The 14,237-nt window shown below is 43.1% G+C and overlaps 1 protein-coding gene across 1 annotated transcript; it reads left to right on the forward strand.

The window, feature by feature from the left end:
• Nucleotides 1-2,400: 2,400 nt before the first annotated feature.
• LOC121782217 (protein NRT1/ PTR FAMILY 5.10-like) lies at nucleotides 2,401-13,680 on the forward strand. The gene is made up of 8 exons (XM_042179958.1): nucleotides 2,401-2,739; nucleotides 2,824-3,041; nucleotides 3,557-4,104; nucleotides 4,717-5,499; nucleotides 11,496-11,572; nucleotides 11,649-11,866; nucleotides 12,250-12,740; nucleotides 12,817-13,680. Exons 1-8 carry the CDS (start codon nucleotides 2,622-2,624, stop codon nucleotides 13,613-13,615), a joined length of 3,252 nt encoding a protein of 1,083 aa, XP_042035892.1. The 5' UTR covers nucleotides 2,401-2,621; the 3' UTR covers nucleotides 13,616-13,680.
• Nucleotides 13,681-14,237: the final 557 nt, after the last annotated feature.

The following is a 14,237-nucleotide window of genomic DNA, read 5'->3' on the forward strand; positions in this document are numbered from 1 at the left end:
TAAAAAATTTACTTTGTTAGAAAAGAATAAACTTATCAAATATTCATACATAAAATTTTTCTTTAGTGATCGATGCCTGGATATGGTTGGATTGGATATTAAATTTGGTTTGGGTTAATTATTTTAATGTTAATCGGTTTAGTTTATTTGCTAACTAGTAAAAACAAGTCCAATTTTATGATTTTATTAATAACCCATCACATTTTATCATCCAAAGCTATATGGGAAAATCCCTAATTAGGTAGCTAGTTGACATAAAAACTTAACCAACAAAAAATTACCCAACTTTTGCATTAAATTAAATGATTTTAGATCATAAATTTGTCAACTTGTCCTTTATTTCCCTATGGAAGACTGGCCACTGGCCGAGTCCAATGCAGCTTAATGTATATATACACATTGTCCGATAATAGCGGATTTAAGTGGAATTAAGTGATCGACCGATCGTATCGACGATTTATGAGAATCAAAAATTATATCGAACTTCTGTTTTTAGAGTTGGCAATAAACTTTACAATGCAATAACTCTATATTATCCATTTTCAGTGACAATTACAACCTTGTCTCAGCCTTTTTGACCCATGAAACGATATTTTTCATTATATTTGATCGCACAACCTAATACATAAAATAAACATATTTCATTATGTGACTATGTATACTTTATAGATTAAAAAATTTCAACAACAAGAAGTAATCTACCCATTTGACAATGCAATCAATTGATATGAGTTGCAAACTTACATGAGTATAGCTTGTGTGTGGATTGTAACTAGACCAAGGATGAAATCTACGGACAACAATCATGATAATATTTTCTATGATAAGCATGATGCTCAGATAAGCGTAATATGGAGCGTAAAATATGACATGTATTGGTGTTCCTTTAGAGCATCCACGATGACGGTCGTCCCAACGGACGTCCGACCATCGTGTCGGACGTCCGCTATTAGGCAGCAGGGAGGCGGACGCAGACGTGCATTGCGGACATCAGAGTTCCGCGACATTCCGGGGATGTCCGTCGTGACGTCCGCCATTGCGGTGACACGACGGACGTCCCGATTTTTCATTTTTTTTAAAAAAACCCTATTTCCCGGCATCTACCAAAACAACCTCCGCAAGGCAACCAGCGGCATGTCAACCGATGATGCGAAGCTTCTGTCTCACCAGCAGTACCCCGACAGTGAATTGGGTTTCGAGGAATTCAAATATTCATAGGTTTATCTTGTGGTGCAGACTTCCGCCAAGTTTAGTTCGGGTGTTGAAGCTGGCTGGCCGAAGCGGACGAAGATCAACGCCTCCGGGGAGTACAGCAGCAGTGCCGATTCCCACGAACTCTCTGACGCCGAGGCAAAGTTCCCGACCCCTCAATCCTGCCGCCGTCGCCAGGTTGGGCAAAAGTCCGCTATGCGGATGGCTAGGAGGAAGCCCCAGCGGGTCCGGACACGAGGTCCAATCGGCAGCTCCTTCCCAGATCGATCCCGAGCTCCCCTCACTCGCCCGCATACAACAGCATGATTCACTTTTAATCACCATGGAGAAGTGGCTTGCAGCGATTGACCCCTTATACAAGTTGATGCTGAAGGATGTCATAGACAGTATGCGGCGCGATTTGAGGATGCCATCCCTGCCCGGTTGTGACGACGGGACTGACGGCGGGGACGACGAGGAGTGAGACGGGGGTCGCATTTGTCGAAGCTTGAGGTTTTTTTAACTATGTATATTTTTTAATAATTATGTATGTTTTTTGTTTTAAATAAAATGGTTGCATTTTCTCCGTATTCGTGTCGAAATTTTAATTCCGTAAATTGTTTAATTTGGTGAATTTATGAATTTTTATTATTGTGGGATGTCCTTGGGGATGTCCGTCATTGTGCAGTGGGATGTCCTTATGACGTGGCATGAGGTGTTTTTGGGAAGTCCGTCGGGACATCCGTCCCACTGTGGATGCTCTTAAAGCTTGTGTTTTTTTACACCGGAAACGAAACATATTGCCAATTTCGCTCTCTATATTTTTCTGATCAGGGATCCGTCACTATTCCAATTGAAAAAGATATTCCGTCAAATATTACAAGTTGATTTGATTTAAGTTTTAAGAAATGAAGTATAAAAGAAAGTGGATGAAAAAAATTGATAGAATGTGAATCCTATTTTTATAATAACATGTAGTCTAAAAGTATTAAACTCTATTGCCAAAAGTAGTCTAAAATACATATAACTAAGTATTGACGGACTTATCGAAATAAAACTAATGACAAGTAATGAATAGGAGTATTTGATTTACATCATTCACCGTCCATGCATTTCAAAAGTTTACTTTCATTCTTTATTTGCCATCTATTCACTTGCACAACATTAGGCGTTCCAAAGTTCAGATTCTTTCTTCATTCGACATTCATCGTCGGTGCACGGCATATATGTTTACGTTTCGGTTTACAAGAATTTGAAGAAAACGATTAAAAAAACCGCAATTTTAATAATCACGTATCGTTTACAACATGTGGTAGTGCTATAAGTAGCCAACCAATGATTATCTGCAAAAACAAACTGACACGAAAACCACGAGCTATTTTTACCCTGCTCCACCTCTCACTGGCGTAGATTGACCAGCAGCTGCTGCAATGCCCGATGCGGAAGCTCCTCTGCTGGACGACGCCGTCGAAGGATCCGTCGACTTCAATGGCCGCCCCGTTTTCCGATCCAAATCCGGCGGCTGGAGATCCGCTTCCTTCATCATAGGTATTTCTGCTAAATGTTACTCAAATTTCGAGCTGTTTTCACCTCAATTCTCGTTATAATTTCCTCGATTGTATGCCGGATTAGCCGTGGAGGTGGCGGAGAGGTTCGCTTACTACGGAATCAGCTCCAATTTGATAAGCTATTTGACCGGACCGCTGGGGCAGTCCACCGCCACCGCGGCGGAGAATGTGAACGCGTGGTCTGGAGCGGCGTCGCTTCTGCCGCTATTAGGCGCCTTTTTGGCCGACTCGTTTTTCGGTCGGTATCGGACGATTATCGCGGCTTCTCTGCTGTATATTGCGGTTAGTACTAGTTAGGTTTTTTCCTTAAGAAGAATGGATTTTGTGTAGCTGATTTGCTAGTAAATCGTGAAATCTGAGAATTTAAGTTCACACCAAAAGTGAATTTAAATTCATGATCGACAGAAATTCCTCTGTTTAGTTCACACCAAAAGTGATGATCAAGGCCTAATATGTGTGTTGTGGTTAGTCTTAGTTTTGTTTTGTTTTTTTTTTTAGAAAAAATGGATTTGGTGCTGCTAAATTGCTCGTAATCGTGAAATTTCTATATTTCGAGCTGCTTCTTATGTTCAGTCAATTTTCAGCAAATTTTCCAGATTTGGAGATGCAGTGATTAGTGAAGGAAATGAGGAATTCATGCTGGAGTGTATAAGGAAATAGATTCAAGTTCATGATAGACAGAATTTCCTCTGTTCAATCCACTCTACTTGATGATTTTGTCCAAATTTGTATACTTGCATTTAGCTTTTGCATCTGTGCGTCTTAAGACACTGATTGCGTTCCATGATCGATTATAGGCACTTGGAAGCTTGTCACTCTCAGCTGTCATTTATTCAATGAGCTCATCCGACTGTGAAGTTGCAGCCGGTATGAAAGCTTGCTCCCCGTCTCAGTTTCAAGTCGTTCTCTTTTTCTTCTCGTTGTATCTAGTTGCATTCGCCCAGGGAGGGCACAAGCCTTGCGTCCAAGCTTTTGGAGCCGACCAGTTTGATGAACAAGATCCGGTAGAGAAAAAGGCAAAAAGCTCGTTCTTCAACTGGTGGTACTTTTCGTTTTGTGGTGGTGTTTTGGTAACTCTATTCATTTTGACCTACATCCAAGACAATTTGAGTTGGGCACTTGGCTTTGGCATCCCCTGCATTGTCATGGGCCTAGGCCTGATTGTGTTTCTTCTCGGAAGTTATACATATCGGTTCCCAGTACAAAGTGACAAGAGAAGCCCGTTTCTCAGAATTGGTCAAGTCTTCGTTAGAGCCTGTAGAAATTGGAGGACTACTCATTCTGCCATAGACGTGGAATTGGAAGCCGAGGGAATTCTCCCCCTTGAAGGCTTTCAGCAATATAAGTAAGTCAACTATTGCTTTGTATTTCAAGAAAGTGCATACACGAACATGACACATCTTGGTTGATCTCGTTTATTTAAGTAGATTCCACCTTTCTTCGCTGATATATGTGCAAAACAAGTCTGAAAATATGAATTCGAAGGGTGTTACGTTAAATGTTGTGTTGCTCCTGCGGCTCTGCCTTTCATCCTTGTTGAATCTAGGATGAATTATGTGCATATCTTAAGCTTCTTGTTATACTAATGTGAGAATAATGTTTGAGCTTTCGTGTCGATGGCAGGTATCTGAATAAAGCCTTAGTTTCACCTTATGGTTCTAAGCAGAATGAGAAAACTTGTTGCATAACTGACATCGGAGAGGCGAAGTGCATACACGATCCATCTTTGTTGATCTCGTTTTTTTAAAGTAGATTCCACTGTTCTTCGTTGAAATATATGCAAAACAAGTCTAAAAATATGAATTTGAAGGCTATATTTGTTTTTGGGTTTACGCATAAATGCTGTCTTGCTTTCTGCCTTTCATCGTTGTTCAATCTAGGAGGAATTATGTGCATAACTCTTGCTTCTTGTTATACCAATGTGGGAATAATGTTCGAGAATCTGTGTTGATGGCAGGTATCTGAACAAAGCTTTAGTTTCACCTGATGGCTCTAAGCAGAATGAGAAAACTAGTAGCATAACTGACATAGAAGAGGCGAAGTCGGTTCTCAGGCTCGTTCCGATATGGGGCACATGTTTAATTTACGGCCTAGTGTTTTCGCAGTCATCCACTTTATTCACCAAACAAGGCGTCACAATGGACCGTCACATCATCTCAAGCTTCCAAATACCGGCTGCATCGCTTCAATCTCTCATAAGCTTTTCCATTGTCGTCTTCATCCCCATCTATGACCGCATCCTACTCCCAATAGCCCGAGCCCTATCCGGGAAACCATCAGGCATATCAATGCTTCAGCGCATTGGCACTGGATTGTTCCTGTCCTTGCTCTCCATGGTGATCGCAGCTCTTGTGGAGACGAAGCGTCTCCAAATAGCTGTCGAGTATGGGCTGGTGGACATACCAACGGCCACGGTCCCTATGAGCGTGTGGTGGCTGGCACCTCAGTATCTGCTTTTTGGGATCTCCGACGTTTTCACAATGGTTGGTCTCCAAGAATTTTTCTACGATCAAGTTCCTAGCGAGCTGAGAAGCATCGGTCTTGCTCTCTATCTCAGCATATTCGGCATAGGGAGTTTCATCAGCAGTTTTCTCATCTCTGTCATTGAGAACGCCACTGGTGGCGAGGGCAAGGAAAGCTGGTTCGCGGACAACTTGAACCGAGCTCATCTCGACTACTTCTACTGGCTGCTGGCCGGGCTCAGCGCAGCTGCATTCACCGCGTATCTCTACTTCACGAAGTCCTATATCTATAACAGCAAACGCGTTGCTTGATCGTGATTGCGCGTAAAAGGAAAGCTTCAACCGGGTATGTTGTTACATGGCAACATTGTGCTTTTATGTTGTGTTTTGGGCCCTCTTTTATATGTGATGATGTATCGTCGTGTTTAGATTGTACGGCCGACTAAAATCGATGTATCTTTGAATGAAGATTTGAACATATTTACCATGCATTTAAAATCGAAAAAACTGTCATTTTCATTAACAAAAAATAATTTATTTTTATCGTCCAAAAATTTAATCAGTTTACAGACATTCTCACAACATATTACTTTTAATCTATTATAATATTTTCATCTCTCCAACAGCCAAAAATATTTTAAGTGATAGTTCTAAAATAAATGATTTGAACTTAAATTCAATAACATCCAATTAACCCGGGCTCAATTTAATACATCTAGACTTAGACTTTACTAAGTTCAAACCCAATAATACCTTGACACAAACAAATATTTGAGAAGCCATCGGTTGAACTAAACCTTTCACTCATAATCAATCATAACTAACTCCCTCTCCCAAACCTCTTTATAATTACAACCCAAACTCATGCCAAGAAGAAGAAGAATGGCTCAACATGCCAAAGTCATAGTTCTAAATAATACTATTAAAATATTGTTTAGAGCTGATCTAAGGCCATCCACAATAGGAATAGCCCAGCAATAGCCCAGCCATAGCCTAGCCACTGCCACATGAGCAGCACTAAAAATCCTCCTGCCACATCATCAAAACAAGCAAATAGCCCAGCAATAGCCCAGCCATAGCCTAGCCACTAATATCCACATCACTATTAACAAATATATACAAAATGAAATAATTAACAATCACACAATATGCGAAATTTAATTTACGAGACATATACGGGAAAAGTTTAATAATACTATTAAAATTTTAAAAAGTACAATAATTTAAAAAGTACATTAATTAAAAAAAATACAATAATAAAAAAAAGTACATAAATTTTTAAAAAATACAATAATAAAAAGGAGTGACAATTCACTCCTCGTCTCCGTCGTCGCCGCCTCCGTCGCTGTCGCCTCCGTCGCCACCATCGCCGTCGCCACCATCGCCGCCGCCACCACCGCCGCCGCTGCCGCCGTCCTCCCTCCGTATCGCCTCCAACTCATCCTGCAGGCTCATGAGCAAGGTTTGAAGCACGCTCTTCTCCACGGGATCCGTCGCCACCCGCCATTCGGCCATCGTCTTGATTAACTGAGCGCACGTTTGGGCGCGAGCGAAGAATTTGAGTTCCCGGGTGGAGTGGCCAAGGGGGGGATGCCGACTGGACCTCCTGGGAAGCTCCGGCGTTCCCCCTCGCCGCCTGCTGAGCGCGCTTGCGCCCAATCGGTCGAGGTCGGCCACCGACCGACCGCGGCGTGGGGAACTCCTGCGTCGTCTCGGGGAGGTCGTGGGAACCACCGCTGCTGCCGCTGTAATCGCCGGTGTAGTTCAGTCGTTGCTTCTTCGGCCAGCCAGCGTCGACACCTACTCGAAACTTCTCGGACTCGCTCAGTACAATATAGCAGTTCCAGTAGGTGAAGTCCTTGTATAGCCCCTTCACTGGGAAGGCTTTCGCCGCTATTCTCCTGCAGTCATCCTCCGTTTGGCCAGTGCTCATCATGCGGAGTGACCGCCGCCCTGATTCGGTTCCAGCCCTTCCGGCAATCCTCCCCGTTGCGGGTCCTCCCCTCCGGGCAAAATCTCTTGTAGGCTGCTGCTATCTTGCCCCACATGTTGACGATCCTCTGCTCGTTCGAAACGAGAGGATCGTCGCAAACACTCACCCACGCCTTGCTGAGGGCGACGTTCTCGTCGTCCGTCCACCTCCTCCGTACCTCCTCCTCACCCGGCTGCGACGACTCGCCGACCTTCTTCTTGCCCTTCTTCTTTGGGGCGCCACGCCCCGGCCCTGTCCCCCCCCTTGACCTACAGTCACCGGAGCTCCGAGAGTATCAAACCCCAAGTCATCTAAGGAGAAACTATCAAACCCCAAGGGCGTTTGGGTCGATGTGTGCGAAGACCCAGTCGAAAAATCAAAACTGGGGCGATAGACATCCCCCGCCGTCGCTGGGGACCCCCCAGGAGTCCACTGTGTAGCCGGTACGACCCCCGGAGTCCACTGTGTCGCCGGTGGCCCCCCGGTCATCATCTGCATCCCCGGTGCCCATCCCGTTGGGGTCGGAATACTTGGTGCCCAGCCCGGTATCGGCGGAAACCCCCCCGGCGGACTCCCCCCCGTTGGGGCCCCGGGCATCATCTGCTGCCACGGGTACATGTTGTAGTACCTGGGCACCTGTCCCCATCCACTTCCCACAGGGATCGCCGGAGTTTGTGACCCGCTACTTCCGGAACTAGGCTCGTTGTTGAGATCCATTTACCGTTGTTGATCTTGAACAGAAATTAAGATAGAGAGAATACTCGTTAAAACAAGTGGTGCGAATGAAAATGACGAACAAAGCGCGTATATATAGTGTTTCGAAAAAAAAAATTTTATTTTTTCGCGCTAGGCGGTGCGCTGGGCGATCCGGGCGCTGCAATAGCACCGAACGGACCGCCCAGCGCCACGCGACCGCCCAGCGCTGCGCGGTTTCTCTCTCCAATCGCCCGCTGGGCGGCTGCAATAGATTGCCCAGCGCCGGCGCTCGGCTGGGCGGTCGCTGGGCGCCTATTGTGGATGGCCTACAGATTAATAAGGCTTACTTATTTTTAATGCTGGTCCTGATTAGCTTCAAATCGTCTTCCATTTATTGAACCACCAGACTTCTTGTTTAAAACTTAAAACATTTTTTAAATTTCACCAGGAAAATACTAAATCTAATCCAATACAAAATTAAAAAACCAGTTACAACTTGCAATATACCTGTGCTTCTAAATTTCTAATAAACTTAAGCATCCACTTGATTTTATAAGCTATGGTATGCAAATTGCATGAGCTCAACTATTATAAAAGTGGAATATATTGAAATTATTTTAACTTTGGACCGTGTACTATGTCACCCACTATCATCAATTCTCTATCGTCTATTTCTCTTATCACATCAATGTTGATTTGGCAAAGTTTGGAAAAATTTATGTCTAATTTTAAAAAAAAATACTAAAATCGCAGTTTGAATTTGTGGGAAATTTCCTACTACATCTAAAATCACTATTGATATTTGGTAGATTCCATCCAATTAACCTAAAAATGTACTATTGATGATAGTTGTGTATCAAAAATATTTTGTCATTCAGACATTATTATTAAACCTGAGAATTTCATAAATAATTTTCTCTAGATACAATTACTCATAAAATAAATAAAAAATTACTGTCTCGTGAAAAGTTATTATTTTTTTTGTATTTAATTTGTAGAGACAATACTTCGTGAAAAGTGAATTTGAGATGTGATCGTTCCATAACTACCTAAGAGCATCCCCATCCGTGCTCTCACCAAAGAGCACGGATGTGGGTCCAGATCCACTTTTATTACTTTTTTACTCTCTGTTTTTAGGCAAGAGCACAACACCCACATCCATGCTCTTCCACAGAGAAATGCTCAAGAGTCCCATTATTCTATTTTTCAATTTAAATAAAAATATTTTTACAATATTAAAATGCATTAAAATATCCGGAAAACTATTACAAATTACAAAAAAATTAAAAATCACATAATTAAAATACTAAAAATTAAAATTTTCATAATTAAAATATTAAAAATTTAAAATTATATAATTAAAATCCTAAAAAATAAAAAATACATAATTAAAGCCTAAAAAATACCCCGTGGAAGACTATTTCTCTGGCCCTATCCTCAATGTTCTTCGGAGACCCGTATCATTGCCAAATGTGAATCAAGTTGCTCGGGGGTCATATTTGACCTATCGGCCAAATTGAGTTGGGCCAAAATGGTCCACAACGAGTTGGTGGGGGGTTGAGGTGGCACAAAAGGAGCGGGAGCGGATGGAGTCGCGGCGCGACGGCGGTTGGTCGTCGTCTTCTTCCTTCCTTGCTGCCGACGTTGGGAACTGCTCGGGCCGGCGTCGGGGCTACCCAAATTAGCTCCGGCGAGCTGGCTAGCCACCTCATCCTCGCCGGCGTCGGATAGGGATACCGACCTCGACCGTTTGCTGGAGGAGCTGGAGGAGGATGATACGCCTCCCCTATACTTCGGATGCACTCGCACCTCCTGCCAAGCGCTGAGGTACTTGAACGGTTTGTAATTTATGGATTGGTAGGTCGCCAAGGCGGCACTGATGATGTCGAGCTCGCTCCTACCGCTCCCCGCCGACCGGTCTTCCTGGAGGTAATACCCCTGGAACTTTTGGTTCTCTTCATTGGCTCTGAATATGGCATTGCGCACCATACTTTCATTGCGATCGATGGTTCCAGGCGGGCGGTTTTCATTGTACCGACGAGAGACGCGCCACCAAAATCTATACCCGCTTTGGTTCGTGCCTATCTCGGGATCTTCGGAGATAATCAAATAGGCTTTGAATAATTGATCCATCTCCGCCGGAGTGTACGGGGTGCGGACACATATCAGCACGCCATATACACATTGCTGCATTTCTAATAGGGGCAATTTGATCTTCCAAAGCAATCAATGCATCTCGAACACACATAGTCAGAACATTATTCAAGCATCTAGCATGGAAAAAATCACAACAAACTATCTATTAGTGCTAATTTTTTCCATGCTAGATGCTTGAATAATATTCTGACTATGTGTGTTCGAGATGCATTGATTGCTTTGGAAGATCAAATTGCCCCTATTAGAAATGCAGCAATGTGTATATGGCGTGCTGATATGTGTTTGCCTAGAAAATGGGCAACATTTTGCAAGAAAAAAGGGTTGATCCCAAAGTAAGAGAACTACGTGGGCTTTGATTCCTCAATAAAATTTTGGATACGTAGGCAACTCAACTTAAATTTGAAAAGTTTAACTTTGAAAGTTTAAGTTGATCCCAAGCCCTTTTCAATTTTTCCTTTTCCCCCCCATTTCATGTTTTTTTTTATTTACCTTCCGAGTCCGACGAGGCGACGACACTTGTAAATTATATTACATTGTTGTATGTTGTTGTATTGTATACTTATGTATTGTAAATTGTAATGTATCGTTGTCCGTTACAACTCAAAATCAATAAAATTTATTTCATTTTCTCCTTATTCGTCTTATTTGTGCTTGAATTATGCATTGTCTTGTTCCGATTTGTTGTATAAAGCCAAATTTCAAATTTTTTTAAAAAAAATAATAATTGAACCGCGAAACCGCCGGTTCGAAAATCCAACCAAGCTGCTCTAGTGGCTTGGGAGTTGATATCAGGGAGCTTTCACTTCCTAGGAGGTCGCAGGTTCGAATCCTAGGAAGTGCGGATTTGGAGATTAATTTCTCCTTGGGCCTGTGGGCCCAGAATGACAACGAAGCGCACCTACGGGGTAAGACGCTTCACCTCCAACTGTTAGGTCGGGGGTCCGAGTCACATCGGAGGGTAGATGGGGAACCATCGTCGATCCTCCTAAAAAAAAAAAAAAAAAAAAAAAAAAAAACCGCCGGTTCGAAAACCGGAACCGCCGAAAAAACCGGCGGTTCCGAACCAGAACCGGAACCGCCGGTTTTCGAACCGGAACCGGAACCGGAACCGTGAAATAGCCTCACGGTCCGGTTCCGGTTCCGCCTCCGCCAAAACCGGAACCGGCGGTTCCGAACCGGAACTGCCGGTTTTCGAACCGTGGGCAAGACTACTGTGGATGCTCTAACCAATGAAAAGCTTTTTGATTTAAAAAAAAAAAGTGGGTCCCTCTCGCTCTTCCATTAATGTTGCGATCACTGAGCTCCGAACTGAAGAGATCTCCGACGTAATTCCATACGACTTTACGAGTATTTTGCAATGGCAATGGCAATGGCGGAAAGTTCAGCTACTGCCGCGGAGAGCTACGCGATGCAACCTGAATCTCCACTAGTAAACGACACTGCCGTCAGGGGATGCGTTGACTTCAAAGGCCGCCGCGTTCTCCACTCCAAATCCGGATGCTGGAAATCCGCTTCCTTCATCATAGGTAGACACATGATTGCGTTCCTAATGTTTCGATTTTGTTCTATTAATTTCATTTTTATGTTGATAATTGTTTGAAGGCGTTGAAATGGCGGAGAGATTTGCTTACTATGGAATCAGTTCGAATCTGGTGAGCTATCTGACCGGTCCGCTAGGCCAGTCCACGGCGGCCGCGGCGGCGAACGTCAACGCGTGGGCGGGGACGGCGTCGCTCACGCCGTTGCTCGGCGCCTTCGTCGCCGATTCGTTTCTCGGGAGATATTGGACGATTATCGCTGCCTCTCTCCTCTACATCTTGGTAATCAAATCGATTTGTGTTTTGTGATTTATGATCTGCAATCGATTGTTGAACATTGATTATCATCGATTCAGATTTTGATGAAGCGAATGCTAAAATTTTGGTTCACTGTCTGTCTGTATCAGCAGCTCTCAAATCAAATCAATTTAGCTGATTTCTGGAATTGGATTGTGTCTTTATGATTTTCTAGCTGCAATCGGTAGTTGAGCATTTGATTTATCATTTAGTGACTGAAAAAATGTTGAATTTTTGGATCGAATCAATTTTGCTGATTTTTGAAATTGAGTTGTGTTTTTATGATTTATATGCTTGTTGAACATTTGATTATCATTGATTTATCATTTAGTGATTGAAAAAACTGTTGAAATTGTGGATCATTGCAGGGATTAGGTTCACTGTCAGTATCAGCAGCTCTCACTCAATTCGATTCCTCATCTCCTCCTCTGATTGGTGTGATTTTCTTCTTCTTCGCGCTGTATTTAGTTGCATTTGCAGTAGGCGGCCACAAGCCTTGCTTGCAGGCATTTGGAGCTGACCAGTTTGATGATGAGAATGTGAAAGAGGTCCAATCAAAGAGCTCATTCTTCAACTGGTGGAATTTTTGCTTGTGTATTAGCACTGTGTTAGGTTTGTTAGTCTTGACCTACATTCAAGAGAATCTGAGTTGGGAACTCGGCTTTGGAATCCCCTGCATCGTGATGTGTTTTGCGCTGTTTGTGTTCCTGTTTGGGATTGGGACCTACAGATTCCGTGCGAAGAGTGATGGGAGGAATCCATTTGTGCAAATCACTCGTATCCTCGTGAGAGCTCTGAAAAACCGGCATGCTGCTGCCCCCGAAGATTTGGCTATTGAGGAGGAGGAGGCTCACTTTAGGTAAATTGTGCATACTCTTGGATGAAGTTGTATTGTCGTTGTTGTTTTTGTTACGATTATGTGGTGTTTGTGCTAGGTTTCTTGATCACGGGTCGCTAGAGTCTAATGGAGACGAAGCTTGTGATATCGAAGATGCAAAGGCGATTCTAAAGCTTCTCCCAATATGTTTAGCATGTTTGCCTTTCGCCGTTGTGTATCAACAATCCACAACACTCTTCACCAAGCAAGGAGCCACAATGGACCGCCACATAACCAGCAACTTCCAGATCCCAGCAGCCGCCCTCCAGGCCTTTACGCCCGGATCCATCATCCTCTTCGTTCCATTCTACGAACGTGTCCTAATCCCCCTAGCCAGATCCATAACCCAAAAACCAACCGGCATATCACTCCTCCAAAGAATAGGCACCGGCCTAGTTCTTGGCATAGTTTGTATGGTCGTTGCAGGCTTCACCGAAAGAAAACGCTTGGAGACTGCTCTTGAACATGGGATGTTTGACTTGCCTAAGGAGACTGTCCCGATGAGCATATGGTGGCTGGTGCCTCAGTACTTAATTATGGGGGTTGCTGATGTGTTGACGTTCGTTGGCCTTCAGGAATTCTTCTACGATCAAGTTCCCGGTGGGCTGAAAAGTATGGGGCTTGCTCTGTCCTTTGGTGTGGCCGGGATTGGTGGCTTCTTGAGCAGTTTCTTGGTGTCTGTGGTGGACAAGGCCACGGGTGGACGCGGCCAAGATAGTTGGTTGTCGGATAACTTGAATCGGGCTCATCTCGACTACTTCTATTGGCTGCTGGCAGGGCTTAATGCATTGTCTGTTGTCTTGTTTGTCTACTTTGCTAAATCTTATGTTTGTAGCAAGAGAAGAAGCACCGTGTGAAATTGCTGAGGTTTTGTGTTCCTCTAAAATATTCTTTCAAATCATATGGAGTATGTTTTCTAACATGTGTGTGTAAATCACCATGATAAAATCATGTTACTTTCATGCTATGAGTAAAATAATTTAGTAAACTGTTTAATCCACTTATTTAAAATAAATAAATAAAATTAAATAAGAAATAAATTACAGACAAAATGAGCCTTTATATAGCGGAGGCCGGAGAAAAGGAACACCATTGAAGATATTTGTGTATCAACTATTAATATTATTTACAGTAGTTGACAATACTTATAATACTACAATTTAAATATTTGGCATGCAGAACATTTTTCTGTTAATATGTCAAGTAATCACTAAAAAATTAACACTCGTGCAAAATTTACTTATTAATCAATTGAGATTTGATCGTTGCATATAACCAACTCTGCATTTTTTTTAAAAAAAGCTTCCAATTCCATTGCTATATTTTTGCTGAAGAAATGAACACCTCGTCCTCACATTCCGACGTAACAAAGGAGAGAGAGAGCTGTTAGAAGTGCCTGCAAAGATGATCAAGCAACGGCTTGCCATGTGAAGTTGGCTGATGAGAAGCATGCAAGCGATGGAGTGTCCTGTGCACGAG

The sequence above is a fragment of the Salvia splendens genome, chromosome 20, assembly GCF_004379255.2.
Source record: "Salvia splendens isolate huo1 chromosome 20, SspV2, whole genome shotgun sequence".
NCBI lineage: Eukaryota > Viridiplantae > Streptophyta > Magnoliopsida > Lamiales > Lamiaceae > Salvia > Salvia splendens.

Coding starts and splice junctions, on each gene's coding strand:
- LOC121782217 (XM_042179958.1), top strand. CDS start 2,622: ATGCCCGATGCGGAAGCTCCTCTGCTGGACGACGCCGTCGAAGGATCC. Junction 2,740..2,823: donor ATCCGCTTCCTTCATCATAG/GTATTTCTGCTA, acceptor ATGCCGGATTAG/CCGTGGAGGTGGCGGAGAGG. Junction 3,042..3,556: donor CTTCTCTGCTGTATATTGCG/GTTAGTACTAGT, acceptor GATCGATTATAG/GCACTTGGAAGCTTGTCACT.